Source organism: Venturia canescens, chromosome 6 (assembly GCF_019457755.1).
Source record: "Venturia canescens isolate UGA chromosome 6, ASM1945775v1, whole genome shotgun sequence".
Classification (NCBI taxonomy): domain Eukaryota; kingdom Metazoa; phylum Arthropoda; class Insecta; order Hymenoptera; family Ichneumonidae; genus Venturia; species Venturia canescens.
In genome coordinates, this window is record NC_057426.1 from 15354888 (window position 1) to 15376509 (window position 21622).

A 21622-nucleotide genomic window follows, 5' to 3' on the forward strand; every position below is an offset into this window, starting at 1 on the left:
AGGCCGTTGTATTAAAGACCGTTACAATTTGTTACGGTGCTAGCCACTTTGAGATAATCAATAAAATCTCTCAATTTAAAAACATCGGCTCATTGACAAAAGACGTTTTTTTTTCTATCCTTGGAAGATTAATATTTTATTTTCCCTATATTCATACGATTTTCTATTTTGAAGTTGAATCAATTTCTGGTCAAATCGTTACCTCTGGGAAGTTATCTGTAAAATCATGGAAATCAATGGTCGTAAGACTTTAAATCCAAGAAACAAAACGTTGTCAAATAAATGCAGAAGTTGCCGTGAATTTTTGAATAAAATGTTTTCCATATGATATAACAATTGAAACGAAAATGAAATGTGTCGGGAATTGAAATCTGAGAATATAATCAAACAAATATCGTAGACGAATATTAATTCTTCATTTGTTATTAAATAAAATGTTTTCCATGAGAATTGAATAAAGAATCAAAAATGTAATGTGTTAAATTGAATTATTGTAAAAATAGATATATTCAACTAATATGCCCATCTACAATATTCAATTCAATTCTATACATTTCCGTTTCGATTCAATATTTATATCATACACAATACATTTTATTTGAAAATTTATTCCGAACTAGGGTGCATTACGTGCGATCAAGCGTGTGAACAGTTTTCTTGTAGCGCTGCAGCGCTACTTTTATTGCAACAGCGTCTTCAAGCCCACCAATCTTGAAGCAGTTCAATAAGAATAAACAGGAGTACAGGGGATGGCTCCATAGTTTTCGATGTCCAGGTATATTTCGCAAGAGTTTTTGATGTCTAGGTATATTTCTCTACGGCTTTCGATGTCGAGGTCAACGGCTCCATAGTTTTCGATATTTAGGTCGCCATAGTTTATGGGGTCAAGAACAATCTCTCAATGATTACCATGTTAACACTGTTATTGTCATTGTTTTTCGATGTTTGAGAGGACGTTTCCATGTTTCATTATCTTTTTCATCTCGTATCATGTTTTATTAGGTTCCAGTATCTAGATTGACAGTTTTATGGTTATCAGTGTCCGATGATATTTATTCACGATATTCTGGGTTCTTGAAATCTCCCCTGTTATTGAAGACCATGGAGTCTTCGATCAGGATATCGATAACTATGATGAAATATATCCAGACATCGAAAACCATTGAGTCATCGACCTTGACATCGAAAGCTATGGGGAAAATACCTAGACATCAAAAACTGTGGAGCCGTCGACCTGGACATCGAAAACTATAGAGCTATCGACCCAAACTTCGAAAACCATGGATCCGTCAACCTAGATATCGCAAACCGTAGAGAAACATAGCTAGACATGGAAAATTATGGAACCGTCGACCGGAATAGCGAAAACTATGGAGAACTATACCTGGACATGAAAAACCATGGAGAAATATACCTAGCCATCGAAAAACATGGAGAAGTATACCTAGACAGTAAAAACTATAGAGCCGTCGACCTGGATAACGGGAACAGTGGAAAAAAATATACCTAGTCATCGAGAACCATGAAGAAATATATTTGGACATCGAAAACTATGGAGGCGCCGACTTTAATGTCGAAGACCTAAACATCGAAAACCATAAAGAAATATACCTAGAAATCGAAAACTATGGACCCATCGACCTAGACATCGAAATTCTTGGAGCCGTCGACCTAGACATTGAGAATCGTGGTGAAATATACTTAGACATCGAAAACCATGGAGAAATATACTTAGACTTCGAAAACCTGGGAGAAATCTATCTAGACATCGAAAACCATGTAGCCATCGACCTGGACATCAAAAACTTCGGAGCCGTCGACCTAGAAATCGAAAACTATAAAGCCACCGACGACAGATGGATTTTGCTTGTGCCCTTGGTGAATAGGGGTCGAGATCGTTTCTCTACTACGTATGCACCGACACATCATTCTAACCTCGTACGATGACGCGCGTAATTATTTTTTTCCTGCAAGCTTTGCTCATACAAAAAATAAAGAATGTACGAATGTACATTTGGCGCATTCTTCACTTAAATTCACTCCAATACTTATCACCAACGGTAAGCACGAGTAAAAAAAAGCCCAATCTAACGATTTACTCGATAGCATCATACCTACTAAAAGAACATTAAACGATAGCATCACACCTACTAAAAGAACATTAAAAAAAAGATTCGGCCACAATACGTGACACAGATTTCTTGGAAAAACGAACATGTGGTATGTCACATATCCTTTAATCCCCGAATGATTTGATAACATTTTGTGAAATTGACAGCTTAAATTTTGAATACAACGGGGAACTGTCACTTTCCAAATTTTTGAAGCATGAACAGATTCATGGAAATATATAGATATACAATTTGTATTATGGCACCAGAAAAAAATATATAGATATATAAAATGTATTATGGCACCAGATTTGTCACTAAAGAAAAAACAAATAAACATCAAAAATGTGTGCGAAAAAATGCAACATTTTTTGATGAAATTAAAAAATAAATAATTAATATCTTTTCAATGCGTTAAGCTACAGAGTTCGTAGAGGTCGCGATCGAAAGATAAAAAAAAATAAAAAATATGTCAACTTGCAGAATTTACTGAAACACTATAATTATTAAATCATTAAAGAAATAAATTTCGAAAGTTATCGAAAACAGCTGAAAAACATCCTCGCTCCTGTAAAGACTCTCTGGAAGCGACTCGTCATACATAAATGTACTTGTCTCAGAGTCGCTACCGCGACTCTAGATCTAGATCATATATCTTTTATCCTTGGATGATGTATTCGAGTGTAAACTGTCACATGTTTTCATCATCGATCGAAGTTCAAGTGTCTCAAACAAAACGAAATCGCTGCTTAACGAGACGATAATGAATTCGAGTATAAAATGTCACGCTGGAAGTGAGATTTCATTAGTTGATTTGGGAATATTGCTGGCTCACTGAAACGTTTGGGGGTGAATGCAGTATACCTTTTAGTCACAGGACACAAGGTGATTCATTTTCATACGTTTCGTTGAGTCTGAAAAAATCACAGTCTTATTACAGAAATTAAAACCGGGCCTGGGATATTTTTATAGAAAAATCATCGTTGCATTGAGATTGTAGAAAGATGGAACTCCACAATCCCACCATTCTACAAAGGGTTAAAATAGCATTTTATTATGATAATTTATAAACAAGCTGTCTTGAATAAAATCAATGCAAAAATTGCCAAGCACATTGGATCACAAACAAAATAAAATTACAAAACTAGAAAAATATGGAAACTAAAAATTATAATGACAAAAAATACAAAAACAAATTGAGATTAAACAAATTAAAATCGCAAAATATCAAGAAAAAAATTACAAACGAATAAAAAAAATTATAATTTTGCAACACCGATTCTTATTCTGTCGAAGATGAACTTAAGGTTCCTGAAATTCCAATGAAAATTTATTGAGCATTTTCAGAACGTGAATGAAATCAAGAGTTTAGACGCACATATGGTATTGGAAATCAGATAGGAGAATCCAGCCTCATTGTAAAATAAAACACTTAAAACTTTTGATGGAAATAGTATATTACACACCTAGGGCAGGAAAATAAGGAAAGTCTCAGATCACATGTAATTGTCGGCCCAGGCGAAGCCGAGGCTGACAAACATGTGGTCTGAGGCTTTACTTTTTCCTGCCCGAGGAGTGTATACGATTTTTCTGTCCGACGCAGGCGGAATGCGGCAACTTCGGCCCGGAGGACAGAAAAACTAATTGTTTGACAGCATCTGGATTTTGCACCAATCTATTGATATCCACTATCATGCATAGAAAAAGAACGACGATATGAATTTTTGAAAAAAAAACATGATTTTTTCGGGTTTTCTGCATTTCCTGCATTAACAATCCATCATTTGGGATGTTTTCGCGCTAATTCTCTAAAAAGTTGACTACTTTTCTGAACATCGATCGAATAATACGAGGATTCTCTTGATTTTCAGATGTGTTGGTTAAGTTGGATGGCCGCTGTCTGTTTAGCCGGAATGGCAACAGCTGCAGCGGACAGTAAGTTATCGAAAATAAATGTTCATAAAGATTTTTCCTTTTTTTCGATTTTTTATGTTTATTTGAGAAGTAAATTTCTAAGAATCGGATCCAATTGGAAACATTGAAATTGTTCTGGTACAAGAATGTGCCGTCCCTTGAAAATTTCCCAAGCTTGAAGCGCTTTTCAGCATTTTTTATCACAACAATGTTGCCCGATTAAAAACTTGTTAAATTTTTGATCCAGAGAAAATAGTTTGTTACTTTGAAAGTTCGTCGGTACATTCACCTGGAGCAGGACGATTCACGATTGACAACATAGATTCTAGTCTGTGCACTCATTACATTTACGCTTACGTCGGCCTTAACAAAAGTCGCATAGAAATTATTGACCCATGGCAAGATCTCCCCATCGAAGGAGGTCAGAATGGTTTCGAGCGCTTCAATGATATGCGTCGAAAAAATCCAGGAGTCAAAACCCTGGTGGCGATCGGTGGTGCGAACGAAGGCTCCGTAGAATATTCAAAAATGGCTGAGACTTTGTATTCACGCGAAATTTTCGTAAACAACACAGTTGAGTTCGTAAAGAAATATGGGTTTGACGGTTTTGATCTCGTATGGCAATGGCCCAATCAACGTGGAGGAAAACGCGAAGACGTTCTGAATTTCGTCAAACTTATCAAGGAATTGAGAACTGCTTTTGATAAAGAGAATTTACTTCTCAGTGCTGGGCTTATCGGTGCCAAATTATGGGCCTCGGATTCGTATCATATCGGCGAAATATCAAAATATCTTCATTTTATCAATTTGTTGGCTTTTCGGTTTCATGGTTATTGGGATTATCAAACTGGTCTCAATGCACCTCTTTATCGTGGCTCCACCGATATCGGAAAGTATAAGGAGTTGAACGTTGTAAGTAAATCTACGGATACTAATTATTGAAACCAGGGCTATATAAAAAAAAATGGGTGATCGGGATGTTGTTTGTTTGGCCCTTCAGCTGGCACACAGTTAATTAGTTTTCCAACATCAATGATCAAAATAAATCACCATTCTTCTCTGTTTTCTTCATCAGCATGATTCAATTAAATATTGGCTATCCGAAGGTGCACCAATCGAAAAGCTGGTTTTGGGAATTCCCCTTTACGGTCAATCTTTTACGCTTAATGATTCCAACGTGAATGATATCGGTGCTCCATCTGTCGGACCTGGAATCTATAGGCCATATTCGCGTGAACCAGGCGTGCTTGGTTACAACGAGATTTGCGAAATGCAGCAGCAAACACACTGGGTTTTTAAATATGACCAAGAGAGACGAGCGCCTTATCTTTATTGGAAGGACCAATGGATCGGCTACGACAATGTTAAGTAAGTGCACCCAAGACAGTTACATTAATTGAGTCAAATGAATGATTATGAAACAAATGAACGTCAATAGAATATTTTTTGTAGATCCGTGAGGGAGAAGGCTGGATACGTCAACAAAATGGGCCTCGGAGGTGTCGTCATATGGACCATCGATAAAGACGACTTCCGGGGTAACTGCGATGAAAAATATCCTTTGATCAGAAGTATCAAGCATGTTCTTCGTAACCGACTAGAAGAGTAATATCACCACCGGCATACCTCTCCATAATTCCTGGTGCGGCTGATGAGAAACCGAGCATGCTTTACGTTTACGTTTATGACAAAAAAAATATCGAAAACAATTGGAAACGCTATCACTCCAGTATAAAGACTCTCTGGCAGCAATTCGCCATAAGATAAATGTACTTGTCTTAGAGTCGCTGCCGCGACATTAGACAATTCCAAAGTTCCAAACGACTCTTCGAGCTTTACACATCAAACAGTATGAAACGTTGTTAAAAGTTTATTCCTGACGAAAAAGCTCAAATTACGTTTGTTTATCTGAAAAAATTAGAATAATCTTGACATGTTGTAACTCTATGAAATGAAAGACAAAAAAAAGTTATGTTTCGATTTGCAATGAAATATCTTCTCTCTGTGTTGGTTTCATAAGAAAAAACTACTTTGGCTTTGGAGATTCTCGTTTAGGATGTTCGATGACTGAAATTACATACCGTAATTGGACTAAATGCATGCTCAACTTCTTCCATGATTTAAAAATTCCATCAATGGGCAACGAACTGTTGAAAGAATTACAATCTAAAATACACATTTCACTTTATTCTTCTTGTGGAGAAGAAATTCTTGGTGGAACTCATTTGTCGGCAGAGGTCGAGATTTCGTGTCTTGCGGTTGCTAAAAAAAGGAGCTGCCGTATCATTCGGAGCTAAAATACCGATTGAGCTGTTATCCTCTCGAAACGTGAAAATAAAAATAGCACATTTCGAGTTGTCCTTTCAGCCACAAATTAGAAATTCAACTGCGAAGAAAAAACATCGGTTGAAAATAATTTTCACTCGAAATTGAATTCCCGCAATATTAGCGGCTAATTTTTCCCACAACTAAATTCAACATATTTAACAATCGATTAATAGGGTTAACGGAATATCTGCCCGCGCCTTATCTCCGAAGGTCCGATAGTCCAGGTCACACAGTGTTTGACAGGGGCGCGGTGATCGTTGAGCGGGAAATTGCGCATGCGGAAGGGCGCGACGCGAGGTTTGATTTTGTTATCAGTAGTGGTGCCGACGTTGCGAGGTGAGGTGAGGCGCTTTTTCATCCCTGCCACACACCAACCGCGTAAGTTTTGTTTTGAATAGAACGATGCTCCTTGAACACTAAAAGTGTAGTTGAAAAATTTTTACAGCATTTTTATATTATCATTCATTGATTATATCGATAATTTTTTGAAGTCACATTCATCGTAATTTTCTGTTTTTTTCTCCTTGGTAATTTATTACTTACGCTTATTATTTATATCGTTGTTGCTGTTATACGATTATCAAAAAATGTCTGATTATCGTAATTTCAACTGAAAAAATAAAACGTTGAAAACAACTTTCTATTTCATTAACTTTTTGTCCAAGTCGAGTTTCTTGTTTCACTTGCATGGTTTGGAGAATGTTTCTTTGGAAGTGCTGGTAGCAATATAGTACGGTCCATTAGAGACCGAACAATTCCATCCTCGCAACAGTTTACCAGAACAAAAAAGAGAATAATCATAAATCACAAATATTGTGCGCTGTGCAGTATGATTGATGAATTTCTCTTTTCTGTCATAAATTTTTCTTCATTATCGCGTCCTTCATTTTTCTCCGATACCTATAAACAAATCTTTCTACGTTCCTTCTTTGGTTATTCAACATAAGTTTGTATAAGACTGACTAATGATTGAGAGTATAAAAAGATGCCCCAAGTCAATAACTCACTATCCGCTGTTTCATGTGATAGCTTTTTTGTGAAATATTGTAAAACGTGAATATTTATATTGTCCTAGTAATATATGAACGATAAGCATATTTCGAAATTCGATTGTTCATCTTTCGATTCAATCTATTACTGTCAAATATTTATTTCAATAAGGATTTATACGATTGATTAGTGTCCCGACAAATTTTTGTTTAGGACGATGAAAATATATCACGAGAGCTCATGTAAAAATGTACTAAATGTCACATTCTTCCCGTAATCTCTCGTAACTTAAAGTAGATAACCCTTAAAAAAGATTGAGTGAATAGGTCAGTACACAGCATGAGCTTTTTATCGACCGATTGGAATTCGGAGGGTAGAATAAGATTCTATTTTATTCGTCTGTTCCGTAGGAGAGACTAATTGAATAACCTATTGAATTTTGTCTGGTATGACGTTCCTGAAGTATCAAAATTGTCGGTGAGTACATCTTCCCGATTTTGCGATTAGTATACCGACAACTGTGTGGGTTGCGTCATTATGAAAATATACATTCCTCCTGCCTCCATTTCTCAATCTTTCGTCCGAGAATAACCAAGTTCTCACAACTTTCGATCTCACGTAGCGAAGAGTTGAAAAGTCAATATTTTTTCCAATTGTGTATATACGTTTTTGCTCACGAGGTCGCTCCCAGTTGCGGTATTTTATTGTATTTCCCGTCTCGGAGAATTACAAAAAATGGGCTCAACCTAAAAAAAATATATTTACTATGAATTTAATACTTTTACTGGATTGTCATTGGTGATTTCGAACAGCAGAAGCGCTGGTAATATATTATGGCGATCTTATGGCTTCCAGTTGCGGTATTTTATTGTATTTCCCGTCTCGGAGAATTACGAAAAATGAGTTCAACATAAAAAAAATATATTTACTATGAATTTAATACTTTTACTGGACTGTCATTGGTGATTTCAAACAGCAGAAGCGCTGGTAATATATTATGGCGATCTTCGAGGCCAGAAGCGTGACTATTGGTGAATCTTGGCATCATGAACCAGCTATATTGGCGGTTACCACCGTCAAAAGCATTGCTATTTGTGAGCCAAAACGTCAGCAGTGCTGTGATTGGAAGCGTTGTTTAAATTATTTTGCGTCAAGAGTAGTGGTGGGCACAACTGGCGATTCTATGCTTCAGATGGTCTGCAATTTGCCTCTGACTCTGACGTCAAGAGCGCGGGAACGATGGTGGTGTGTGGTGTTACTATCGTTGCGAAGTTATGGTCGCTGCAGTTTTATTGGGCTTGAATTTTTGTTGTTCGATCAGTGTCCGAAGTGTACGGCGCACTGATTGTCGACCGTTCGATCGGTGCCAGCAGCGTTGACATTGGCTGTCGATAGTACTCACCGTAATCTACGTTTTCATGTTGCCTCTCCTTGAAAATTTCCTCGTTAATTAATATACGTTTCCTTGAAATGAGATTCTAAATAATATTATTTGAGTCTTGCAATGTATTCTTGTTTGATAACGTAAAGACTGCAAATAGCTTTTGGAATTACGACATTTGTTGTACCCGGTGATCGGTGAATTTGGAATTATAATTCCAATCGTACATCAGCCTCCTATTAAACTTTGATTATTATAGGTAAAGTGACGAACCTGTTTATAGTAATAGGAGACACGCGAAACGAGAGAAATCAAGTGATATACGCTGTAACGTGATTGAACAACTCTAATTGTTCTGCATATATGAGCCCGTTGAATTGGCAATTATATTACAAGTGAGAGAATAACAGATTCATGATAGTCAAGTTCACGTGTACGACTACAAATGTTAAGAGCTATATCGGATCAGTTGTAACGAAGTGAAATTGGAGATACGATTCGACGACTACGGATCTCTGATTTGAGCTCTTCCAAATCAGTAAACTCTACTGAAACGACCGTATCGAGTAATGAAATCACGTTTCAAAAAAGAATAAAATCGCTTCTATATCTACATTCGAAAGAAACACCCGATATATGATTTTTTCACGTCGGGCAGAAACTTCTACAGCTGCAAGCATTCAGCTTCGAGTTCGAATGAGGGCTTTCCAATCTTTACGTGGTACTAGCGAGATCAAATAACGAAAAGCAGAACTTTACGTAAACTTGTAGACGTTTAACAGTAGCGAGTTTGTCGGCCTATTATGGAGTCGAGCTATGCCTTAACAATTCGCAAACACATTTCAGTTGAAGTTGAAAATTTTACATTAATTTGTGTTCATAGCCGGTAGTGTGAATTTTGTAAGAGTAAAAAAAGAGCAAAATTATTTGAATATAAAAATAAAAATCGCATCACGTTTTACTATTTTCATCTATTCTTCGGTAGAACGTAACTTTTAAGGGTTTTTTTTTTTCAAACGCTTTGCAAGTGGAACTGCTAATTGTAAGATTATTTGAACAACAAATAAACGCGCGATACCTCGTTACGACGTTCCAACTTATCTTAGCCTTGGGCCCTCCCGGGATTTAACCTCTTGTATGTACAGATTCCTCGGTGAGGTGTGCACATTCAAACGTATACAGCTCTTCTCATAATTTGCATTTAGGATTTGGATTTCTTTACACTTTTACATCCAGCCGATATACGCTTCATGGAATATTCATTAATTTATTATAATGACAAATCTGCCGCATCGCTGAGCTCGCGAGTAGGCGGGGCTCCGCGCTCGCTCTCACCAGAGATCCGGATTGGCTCTTTTTATTCACGCAATGACTAGGCAAGTGTCCGCAAAAGAGGAAAATCGTCAAGGACTTCTATGTTCAGAGTTTTTTATTTTTTCTACAAAATCTCGAGCTTTTTTTTTGAAGTAACCCGTATACTGACTCGAGCAATAGCGCAGCTACCACACGAATTTGGTCCATGCATGCGTGTGTGCATGCATACTGATACACTCATGGTCACGAAAGGTTCGTGTTTGTGCTTCATGCTCATTCGTTCGGGTTTGTTTGCTCTTCCAGACAAACACTCGGGATAAACAAGTACTCGGCTAAACTTCTAGGGTGACCCTGGTGAAAAGCGTCTCAAATGCAATTAACACCTTCTCAACTAAGCCTAGGTGTTTGGGCTGCAGTACAGCACCTTCACGCATCAGTGCTTACGATCCAGAGAAATTTTGCTGATTTACGTAACACGTTCGTTGAAGCGTTCTCATCCGCAACCCAACTACCCCTAATCAACTATATATACTGACACAATTTTCTTTTATTCGGTATTTAAATGGTAGTTATTCTTCCATTCCAAAATACAAAAGTTATGCATTTTTATAGGATCGATAAATTTTTTAAATATATGTACGCCCACTACTTTTATAGTATTAAAAAACCAAAAAATAGCCTGAACATAGGCGCAATCTATGACTAACCCAAATTCTCGATCTACAATGGTTAGTGGCACTTATTCCTTGGGACAATAGTATATTACACACCTAGGGAGGGAAAGTAGACTACTTCAAACCGCGGGCAGAATTTCACCCGAGCCAAAGGCGAGGGTGATAAGCACGCGGTTTAAGATGGTCTAATTTCACTCCCGTGGAGTGTATACTATTTTCACCACACATGCGCCGAAAGTTCAACTATCCGAAATCGGAAGGTTGAACTTTCGGCGCATGTGTGATGAAAATATATTTTTATTGGTATCAGGATAAAGATAAAAGTCACAATAGATAATAATCATTTCTGATGAGCCAGATAACGAGGGGAAAGAGATGTTAATTAAATGTATAATATTTACACATATGTGGAATTATGTAAATCGTGTGCAGACTTGGGTCATATATCTGTATGAATGAACCTCGAAGCAAGCTAACCTTGGGGTACGCGACTGCTTGGCTTCTGGAATTCCATAGGGATGAAGGGATTATCGGGAATTAGTGGTATAGATCGATTAATAGAGTTTCAGACGTTCATTCTGGAAACTCACGAGCTGTAAATTCTACCAGGATTCGATTAGTTCAGACGATGATTATGTTTTTCCAGATTGATTCAAGCCATGATCCGAAATTATAAAAACTATAACATTAATTAAGCATGATCGAGAAGAATTGCGAGATGAAAAATGTATCGTCTTGAACTGTTTTTATTTTTGGGTCAGAGCGATTTTTACCAACTCGATAGTCTTCTCTTAATACATACCGATTTCCGACTATAAAGATCGCGGGTGTGCAGCTTGATCACGAATATTTTTTTCAATTTCATTTTTCATTTTTCAGTCTCCATAGGTAATAGTAAAAAAGTTTAGAGAAGTACATCCGGCCAAACTCCGTTCCAACTAAACTTTCAAAACTTCACTCCCAATGAACTTTTCAGGAGCCCTAAGAGTCAAATAGTTGAAATATTCACCGTCGTATATTTTCCAATGAATTTTCAGTATTAATCAGAATTAAAGAATCCGGATATTAAAAAAAAAATTTCTAACGAATATGTTGTGTCGAGGAAAAAAGTCAGACGAAGTATTTAGCAAGCCTTCGATTGATTTCGTTAATGTATACCTATCGCTCATCGTCGCCAATTTATCAAGTGCTTCGTCCGAATTTATTCTTACAATAAAAATTTGTCCTCTATTGGGTTTTTTTGTCTTAACTTTTATTACAAAATTTTTGCTGTTTTTTGTGATTCCAACAATCGACAGAACTGGTTAATCGCTAAACCTTTTGTACCTCGGAAACGAGGGACCGGAATGTCAATAGATGAGAAATCTTCTCACCCGAAGCGGTAGATTTACCAAATTGGTCCAAATTCTATCATTATGTGCTTCTCAGTATGTGAAGAAAAATCGATCTTTCGAGAAAGACAATCGCTCGTTCTTCTTCGCGTTTCCTGTTGTCCTATTTGTTCACAATAAAAGAGCAATATTACTGGAAAATTTCAGAAAGAGGTACACATACTATCCGAATGTACGTCACATCAGAATCAACGCGACAAATACCTTTCAAGCATCAATTTTGATTATCCGTCAGGACTAGAATTAATCCCCACAGAGTATATAAAAAATCTATTTGCCTATGTATCCCTAAGCTGTAAAAACAGGGTATTTGTCTTGGGATATTAAAAGGTCAAACTGTAAATAAACTCATTATTAATTTCAGGGAGAGGTTGTATTCCAGCGAAGGCTTTCTCATAGTCGAAATAATGTCAGATGTATATACGAGTACGTATGAAGTGAACCAAACAGAGATTTATGAACAGCTGCATGTGTTAAGAGTCGTCAGCTCTGCTGTCGGAAGCTTTAAAGAATATTACGAACTCAACTTTTTGCTGTGTAAACACAAACTCGTGAAATGTCGACCTTGTCAAAGGGTTATGAATGAAAATGTGTCAACTGAACTCGTTCAAAACTCATATGAGCTTTGAACTACACTTTCCGTGGAAGACACGACTGGGAGGTCTTCTTTAAATGAATTGTATCTAATGACTCATTCTTTCCACTCGTTTTTCATACTGTGCGTGCTTTGTTTCTGCTGAGCTTGAAAGAACAATACCATTCCGTTTTTTTTTGAATCTCAATCAATGTGATTGCTGAGAGACACCATGGCCTCGATTCGAAGATTAACCGTATACTGATTTCAAGAAAAAAGTATTTGGAGTTGATGCCTTTTCAGGAAAGTAAATGAATGCTACGATTGGGGAATCAATCCATTGGTCTTCTTTAAACCACCATCGAGTGCTATAAACGTTCATTTTTTTTCGCTTCCTTGATTATTTATCTCGAATTTGTTCCTCGAATTTGTTTGGGATTTGAAAATTCGAAGAAATCAATGATCTTGTAACCAAGCGTGATTTTCAGACTAATTCATGTATCAAGTTAACGAATCTCTGATTCGAGGTTCCAGTCGAAGTGGAAATCGTGTTACGACGATATCATTGTGCTTGTCGTTGATGAGAAGATGCTCTGTCAGCAAAAAGATTTGGTTTTTTACTTATGCTGGCAATTACAGAACGAACTTTGTTGAATAGATAGTCGCAAAATGAGTGTGGATCCCTGCTTGACAAGGGTGGCAGATTTAAAATTCCAACAAATGTCAATTAACTGAATATTGAGGCACGTTAATTGAACTCTGGTCGCAGGACACATCGGAACTGGTATAGCTGAGACCCTTTCTTTTTTTTTGTCTTTTTTCAGTTCACGGAATCGTTCCAACTTCACGGGATCCGTTAGAATCGTAGTTGTGGAAAAAAATGAATGGAACAAACGCTCCCATATTTTAACTCGCTCGATTATAAGTTTTTTGTAACTTTTTTTTTCGTACATTTTGTTCGTTTGATTGAACTGCCGGAGTTTCCTAGTACTATATATTTGTGAGCTCTCGCAACGATTAAATGCATGAGAAATAGACAAAAGCAAAATTTTAATGAATATGATGCTTCAATAGTCATGACGATAGATTGCTATTGGAAAAATTTATCAGCGATTGTTACTCCCAGCACGAATGACAGTATAAGCACGTAAAATATGAATCACATTTGATTCGATATTTTTTATTCGTGCTCTCGTATCTGTTCATCTGAAACTCAATTTTTGTAGTTGAATTCATTTTGGGGATTAAATTTGGACTTGCTAAAAAAAAAAACTTGGCTAGATTTTTTCACTATTCTCTCAGAAAATCAAGAAAACATCCGCAAAAAATTATGATAGTACCATCAAAGAGATTATTATGATAGTACCATCAAAAAGCAGTTGTTTTCACACGGAGTCTCTCGAAAAATATTAAAACAAAATTAAATAATCCATGTTTTTACTTTTACTTTTCATTCAAATTTCACAGAACAGCAAGGACTGTTTTTTCAATTCTCTTATAGAGATTTTCAAGAATATTTTTGTGCTAAAAGAACATTAGAATTTTTTATCATCTTCAAAAACAAAAATTTTATGCTATATATTTCTATAATTAATTATCACTTTTCGTCTGATTTTCTCGTTTTTGTATTCGTCAAACTTTTATCCACAGCTAAGTGAACTTTGATAGCTTGAGAAGCGGAAAAGTTGTCCCGTGAAAACACTTTTTCCGGTTGATTCAAAACTGTATTCAGAGGCCAAAAAATAAATAGAAAATAATTAATTCACCGAGTTTCACAAGTTTGTAGACTGCAAGGGGAGCACGATCGGACAAAAACGTGAACAACAACGTCAAAAGCATAGAGACAATAACCACATAGATCGGTAGGGCTTGGAGAATTTCCGATTAAAGACGTGCATTCAGTTCGTTAGGGAAAACTACGTTGATAGATCGTTAACACTCCCTGAGGGGGTTACGCAAATGCTCAGAAAGAAAATTTCGTTAAATTAACGAAGTTTTTAAGTATTTTAAAAGTTAGCGATGTCGTCGTGGTTACATGCAATTTCCTTCAGATTTCCCGTGTATGCACTGTAAAAAATTCACGGTGTAACTTGAAAAGGTGTAAGTGTAAAAAAAGCTGTGTTAATTTTTCGGTGTAAAAATAACACCAACCATTTAACACCGAACTAATTCGGTGTTATTTTCCGATTTGACAACCCATGGTGTTGAAATAATAAGTATATAATATTTTTCTCGTTATGGTGTTATTTTAACACCATGGAGGTGTCATTTTAACACCACTTCATTGTGTATTCACCAATTTCAAAAGTTGACTTTACACCGGATGTTTGTTACAAATATTTCTGAGGTGTTATTAATTTTACATGACATTATGGTAACTGCTTTTTGTTTGCTATTATGTACAATCGAAAAGATACATCAGTTATTAAATGTCATTGAACAAAAAAGTTCTCTCAAGGTCATGCACGAATAACTGACGAATTAGTTTCTTCGTCTTGAAAGCCGATCACTGTGAATTTTGAAAACGCATGAGATGACCTCGAGAATCATTTACTGAAATGACGATGTTACAACGTACATTTTCTTTGTATATGTACACCGTTATCTGTCCAATCAACAAGATATATCGGTTATAAATTGACTATATATATATATATTGTTGTGGAATATCGATATTCCACAAAAATGCATGATATTACGGATAGGAAGAAAGGATTATTTTACGAGAATGTATAAAAATTCGAATTGAAATTCTTTTTTAAATCAATCTTTGATAAAGTATTTTGAAAATGTGGTTGCAAACTCTATACCAAAATCCGGGGGACTTTCGATGTATTCTGACCAAGAAAACCTTTACACGAAGACAAAAGTCATCATAAAATCAGAGTTTTCAAGCCTCTAAAAAAAAAGTGATCCCGTTTTAATGAAATAAAATAATAGTTTCTTTTGGACTACATTCCTCTTCTATACCTCATGCGTGCAATGCAACGCAAAAATCTTCGTGCGTCGAAATCGCTGTTCTTTACCAAAAGCGTCTTATTTGTTTTTATAACTGAGCCATTCTCAAAATTCCGAAAATCTAGCTGTGACCCGAAATATATAGATATATCGTACTAGCGAGATTTTCGGACTTTTGAGTCTTCTGATTTCTCACAGTTTGGAATTTCAACCCGGCCCCGATATTTTAGCCCTTGGATAGTTGTTTTTGTAGAATGTGAAAAGATTCAGTATTCCGTTCGAGGATCTCCACTTGGAAAAATTAAACGAATAATCTCGAAAAGTCTGTTCTCTCAACAAAAAAAGTGACAATAAACAAGCGATGGTGAATTAGATGTAAATTCAAAACCACTTCAACTTCACAAGCAAGGAGAAATCGACCAATCTCGAGTAAAAATATACACGGCCCGTCTTGACTCGCTCGTTGCCCACAAAATTTTTCTTTTTAATACTTAGCGTCTCTAGATAATGGCTTTATTCGATTTTGAACTCGAAACAAAAACCTGCAATGTTTGTGATTCACCGCGACGTTATGGGGTGCCGAAAATATTTTCTTTTCGATTCACAATGTAGTGCAAATTTCGAGCTTGTTTTATATTCATCGCGATGTTTCAACGTATCCATCGGATATTATAAATACTTGCCAGCCTTGCTACGAACGTAACAAAGTTTTGTTTTTATGTTTGTTTTTTTTTTAATTTTAAGAAAAAAGCTTCAGATTAGGGAGGGAAAGTCAGAAGAAGCCGCCATTGCGACAGTCTTAAAATTGAATCCTGAATCTCTGAATAAGCCCAAAACAAATCTCAACCCCTCTAATGGCGTTTTTGGTAACTACGGGTCCGAAAGACTAGGAGGACGCAGACCATAGTTTTATTCTCCTCATTGAGGAAAAAGGTTAATTGGCTCATATAAATTTGTCGATAATGATCTACGAGACAATGTGTTCCACACACAAAAATATACATAGGGGTGTATATTTCAATATCTCTGTGACGAGGAGATTAGCCGGTGAACTTTTGACCCGGTCTTCCCTCTGTCAGTGGTACACGTCGAAAACGCGCAGGCTTGCCACACTGGCGCGACCTTTGTAACGCCCAGCCAAGAACCTTGCGAACGTTATTGCACCCGAGGCTCTGTACCGGGAGCAAGGGTGGGAAACAGCCCCCGCTTCGTCTCTCATCCTACCGGCTGAGCATCCCGTAAGTGTGAGCAAACCGGGCTACAGGACTGAGAGACCCTTATTTGAACGCGGCAAGCTGCTTTTTTCTCTCGCAATTCCCGAATGCCACCGCGAAATGCTTAAATATTTAAAAACTTCTCTTTCGCTCACTCGTCCTTTCCACTCCAATCATTTTTGTTATAGCGTCTTCTCGATTATTTTTTATCGCATATTTTCCTCGTTTTGTTTTTTTTCAATTTCTCCCTTCAAGCATTTGAAACGCCTTTAAACAATTTTCATTCATTTCAACCTCAACGATAAGATTTTTTCTCCGCATTGGTAGCAGTGAAATTATTAATTGAATGAAGCTTTATTTTATATTTTCATCGGTTCTGCTCTCTTTGTTTCGAGGACGTTAGGGAATGCGGGTAAAATAAATCGCTCGAAAAATTGGCGTCAATGTTCGTTTGAAAGAGCAAGAAACCAGGAGGGAGTGCATGGAGATATAAGAACAAAGTAACAGTACATTCATGAATGTTGGAAATTCTCTCACGAGTTGAGGCCTGAAATGAATATTAAATGATTCGAATATATACATACTGATCTGTCAAACTATAAATTTGCAACAAATTTGCGCGTGTCCGACGAAGCGTTTATGCCGAAGGAGCACTTCGTGAATATTCACGATGTCGTCCTCCTTTCTTCCATTCAGCGTCGACCTGCTCTATTATATCAATTCAACAGTTTTGGCCCTGTGTCAAGAGAGAATCTCGTTTGCGTCAGGGCTTCATTGAAAATCCAAGCTTGCTCCAGCAATCTCCTCGGCAAAATTAATATTTATTTTTGCGAAAATTCATTTCCTACAGCGCGGTCTCCATAATCCCCTTATTCATCAACAAAGAACGAAGCATTGTTTTCGAGATTCAATCGAAAAATGTGGTTCTCTGGAAACAATCCCTACTGTATATTCCACGCATAATCATAATCCCCCGTGTTCAGCACATTCCCGATTAGGCATTATTATGAAATTCATCATTTCCATAATTAATATCGATCCTTAGCGATGTTTTCCAAATAATTCGACTGAGCAAGTTCGATTACTCGATCAACCGCTATCACTGACAACCAATCCAGCCACAATTGCAAACATGATACTGATATTTTTAAATATATTTGTATCGATCGGGTCAATCAGCACGATTCCACTTACTACGTATTTCAATCTAGTGTATGTATAAGTGCAGATAATTATTAAAGCGAAGAATGTTTCAATATTCTCCAACTAAAAGAGCGTCAGCAATAAAGGAACGGAACGGAAAGATCCCATGGATTCTATATCCGGCCTGGACAAGACATCGCTCCGTGTCTCCATTCCGATTATAAGTGAAAGGAAAATTAACCTACTGACATGCTCACCAGTCGCTCGGTAAGTGACCTCATAACTTGTCAATCATGTAACAGTCAATGGGCTTCTTGGGTTAACGAGAAAACTTTAATTTTTCCGAAAGCTGCTTTTCCTTTTATTTGGGTAGTCCAGTTGATAATTGGTCGGAGCAGGCAAATATATAGAGGATTCTTGGTAAGGAAGAATGACAATATGTATTCCAGAGTTCGTGTCCTTTTTGCCCAGGGGAGTCGTTTCAAAGCAGAACATTATTCCCAGGCGCTGTATAGATGTTGCGACGTATAAGTTACTCGCTGTCTCAAAATGGCCATTCGGAAGTTGCGTGTTAGAATTCCAAAGTCTCTTTTTATTAACATACGGAACTAACATCACGTGGAGTACCGATGAAAAAACGAAGGTAGCAGATGCATTGTCGATGCAAGTTTACGCTCGTACAGGAGGCAACAAAAATGATTCTTTTGATTAATACAAATTGATGTATTCGAGCTTCAAAACTTCGAACTTTTCAATTTCGTATTGAAACAGACCAGAGATAAAAAATGCAGCTAGAGCGCGAAATTCTTGCAACGAAATGTTCCCCATCAATTTTACGCTCTCTGGAGTATCATTCATAGAATATTTAATCAATTAGATTTAGCCAATCATACAAGTCCTGGAGGCAGTTATTATCGTTCTCATTCCCCGCAGGCTTCTTCGTTCTTGCGCACCTAATAATTCGACACAAAGAAGTATTCATTTGTCACTAACGAACGCGGGCGATTGGCGAAATAAATACCAAACGACTGCTTCGTTCGGAGTCTAATGAGCTTCCGATATTGTCGCCTCACTTATGTACTTCAAGTGCAATTACATCGGATGATTTTTCCTTGGAGTGGATTTAAAAATAGCTACATCGATGTGAGGAACGGTTATTTATTCTTTGATCTACTTTTTATTTCTGGTCTAATATGTCCCACGTGATTTTATATTTGTCACATGTCTACTTCTCTGTGGTATCATCTTCGCTTTCAACGTCAGTCACTTTCTGGGTTTGCGAGAGTATATTCGATGCGTGAGTACGATCGATCGGGCCCGAGTATCGCCCAACACATGCGCGTGTAACACATTATCTCGCCGTCACACACGTTCTCATACACTGCAAAGAGTCTGACACCGAGCTGGCTCTGTCCGAAATCGATGCTCCACTAAACGTGGACGTATGAACTTACACATGAGCGTCCGATCTGTATGCGTGATAAGAATATCTCTCGGTTACCCCTCGTACCACGAATATATCTATATACGTGGTTTCTGCTCTGAAACATACACCAACTGCCATTTTCCAACAGATTTATCTCAATATAAGCCCGAGCTATTTATATTGTTTCAATAGCAAGATCGTAACAAATGGATCAACATAGGGATTTACATGGAGACGCGGAGGCTCGTTTTTTTTGTTTTCACCCGCGCTCTCTTGTCGGAACGTTTTTGTCGAACATGCCCTATTGAATCATATGCAATTTATTTATCGTTCCACGAATCAATGGCCTGTGGAGATATGATTCATAATAATCGGTATTTCAACCCGCATATCGACGGATTGATAAAGCAAATTTCATAAATTTTCAATGCTTGGTGACATATTTTCTGCAAAGAAATAATAGCAGATTTTTTCAGAGTTGTTGTATCAACCAGGCAATCACGTATCGCGTACGATATGAAACGTATTGCAATTCCATTTGATCGATATCACCAGAGGCTATGAGGGAAGGAATATATTTTACGCTTTTGTACGGACGGGAAGGGTAGCGAAATTCCATTATATGTGTGTTTCGGGCTCAGTGGGCTTGACGAGTGGTTCATTCCCGTGACGTTGATGCTAACCGACAGAGGCCTTTCCTACACACACACACACACATATATATATATATATATATATATATATATATATATATATATAGGGAGCCATTCGATCGAGAGGATGAAGACTTGATGAGAAGGAAATCACGTTTGTGCGGGCCACTCTCTGGAGTCGACCGCATGCTGTACACACATATACATTTGGCTTTTGTAGAACCTTCGAGAAACCCAAAAGCTTCTCTCAACTTATGTACGCTCGAAGGTGAAAGCTACCTCAAGGTAGACGGGAAAATAAAAACTCAGAAAGGAGGGGCGGGGGAGGGGGAGGGGCTACGGTTGAACGCTAATACGAGTCTTTAAGCACTATTTCAAGCAGATAAACTGATGTTTCAAAATTCGCCAGCTGTGTCGGATTAGATTGTTCTACCGTAAGATGGTGTTGCATTGAACTCCAAGTTGGTTGCAATATAAATGAATGCCAGTGATTATCAGTCAATTAGCGTTAGTTAGATCGGAATAGCCACTATGGTACAAACGAATTAAGGACAACACCGCGTTGGGTAAAATTGGTAAAGCTGATTTTTGCTTTACATCGGTTACTTAAGTCCTTTGGGACAATTCGAAATGAGATATGAGGTCGATTTGTTCGAGATTGAGTAGTGAGCTTATTGTGCACGTTCGCGCGAACTTTTTATGATTAGTTTTGAACCCGAAGCTCTATATAATTCCATGTCCTTGATTATAGCCATCTATACCTTTTTTGTCGATCAAACTTTTATCGGACACTGATGAGATTTATGAATCCCCGAAAAAAAAGGCCCGAGTTGGCCAACTAAGGAATTAGGTTTTTCTCGATAGAGCAACCAAGTTTCCTGTGTCAGGGTGTATCAGTTACCTGCATAAGTTTCAGGTAGCAATAGATATAAATCAACTTCCGAGTCTCACGAATGACCGAGAGGGCGGGCAGCAACGGCTTATGTTATTTATTCTGGTGACATTCGACCGAGTGTTTCGATGTGAAAAACTCCACCATTAGTTCAAGCTTGGTGCAGTAATGAGCCAACTATACGTGATGGTTGGACGACCGTTGGCGATACAACTCGAACAACCGTAAAACCATGGTTAGAGTGATATCTACGGTCCTCCGGTAGACTAGATTTCGGGATTACTATCGGCCCAGCGTTGGTCTCGACAACGGCCCAATGCTGGGCCAGTGTTTGCCCAATACTAGCACCAAAATCACGCAGTGTCGTTTTCCAGTGAATGGCTGTTCTCAATGGAAAAAATGGAGATAAAAAAACATATATCCGCTAAATGTAATACATGCTATAAAACAAAATAAAAGTATACTACAAAAACAAAATTTTGTTCAAAAAGTCGATTATTTTGTTGAGTACGAGAAACAAAATATTCTTAGATTAATAACAAATTGGTTGATTAAAAATAAATGAGTGACCTGAAGTTGATCACCAATGGCTGCCGTTCGCAAAACAGTTTTGGCTGAGCCTAAACTGATTACCGTATACCGATTGTGTATCTAAGTAA

The 21622-nt window shown here is 37.3% G+C and overlaps 2 protein-coding genes across 3 annotated transcripts in view; both read left to right on the forward strand.

Moving 5' to 3' along the window:
- The first annotated feature begins 2933 nt into the window (after positions 1-2933).
- On the forward strand, positions 2934-5747 carry LOC122411905 (chitotriosidase-1-like). Its single transcript, XM_043420987.1, has 5 exons — positions 2934-2996; positions 3983-4046; positions 4273-4937; positions 5101-5393; positions 5478-5747. The coding sequence occupies exons 2-5, from the start codon at positions 3983-3985 to the stop codon at positions 5632-5634; spliced, it is 1179 nt and encodes a 392-aa protein (XP_043276922.1). The 5' UTR covers positions 2934-2996; the 3' UTR covers positions 5635-5747.
- Positions 5748-6673: 926 nt separating this feature from the next.
- The window catches only part of LOC122411903 (NACHT domain- and WD repeat-containing protein 1), a 106196-nt gene continuing 91247 nt past the window's right edge, over positions 6674-21622 (forward strand). For both annotated transcript variants that reach the window (XM_043420981.1, XM_043420983.1), the window contains exon 1: positions 6674-6731. The gene's annotated coding sequence lies outside the window, so the exon portion shown is untranslated. The remainder of the gene's footprint in view (positions 6732-21622) is intronic.

Excerpts from the sequence above, each read along its gene's own strand:
- LOC122411905 (XM_043420987.1), top strand. The coding sequence starts at position 3,983 with ATGTGTTGGTTAAGTTGGATGGCCGCTGTCTGTTTAGCCGGAATGGCA. Across the intron at positions 4,047-4,272 it reads GGCAACAGCTGCAGCGGACA|AGAAAATAGTTTGTTACTTT; the intron begins GTAAGTTATCGA and ends TTTTTGATCCAG. Across the intron at positions 5,394-5,477 it reads ATCGGCTACGACAATGTTAA|ATCCGTGAGGGAGAAGGCTG; the intron begins GTAAGTGCACCC and ends TATTTTTTGTAG.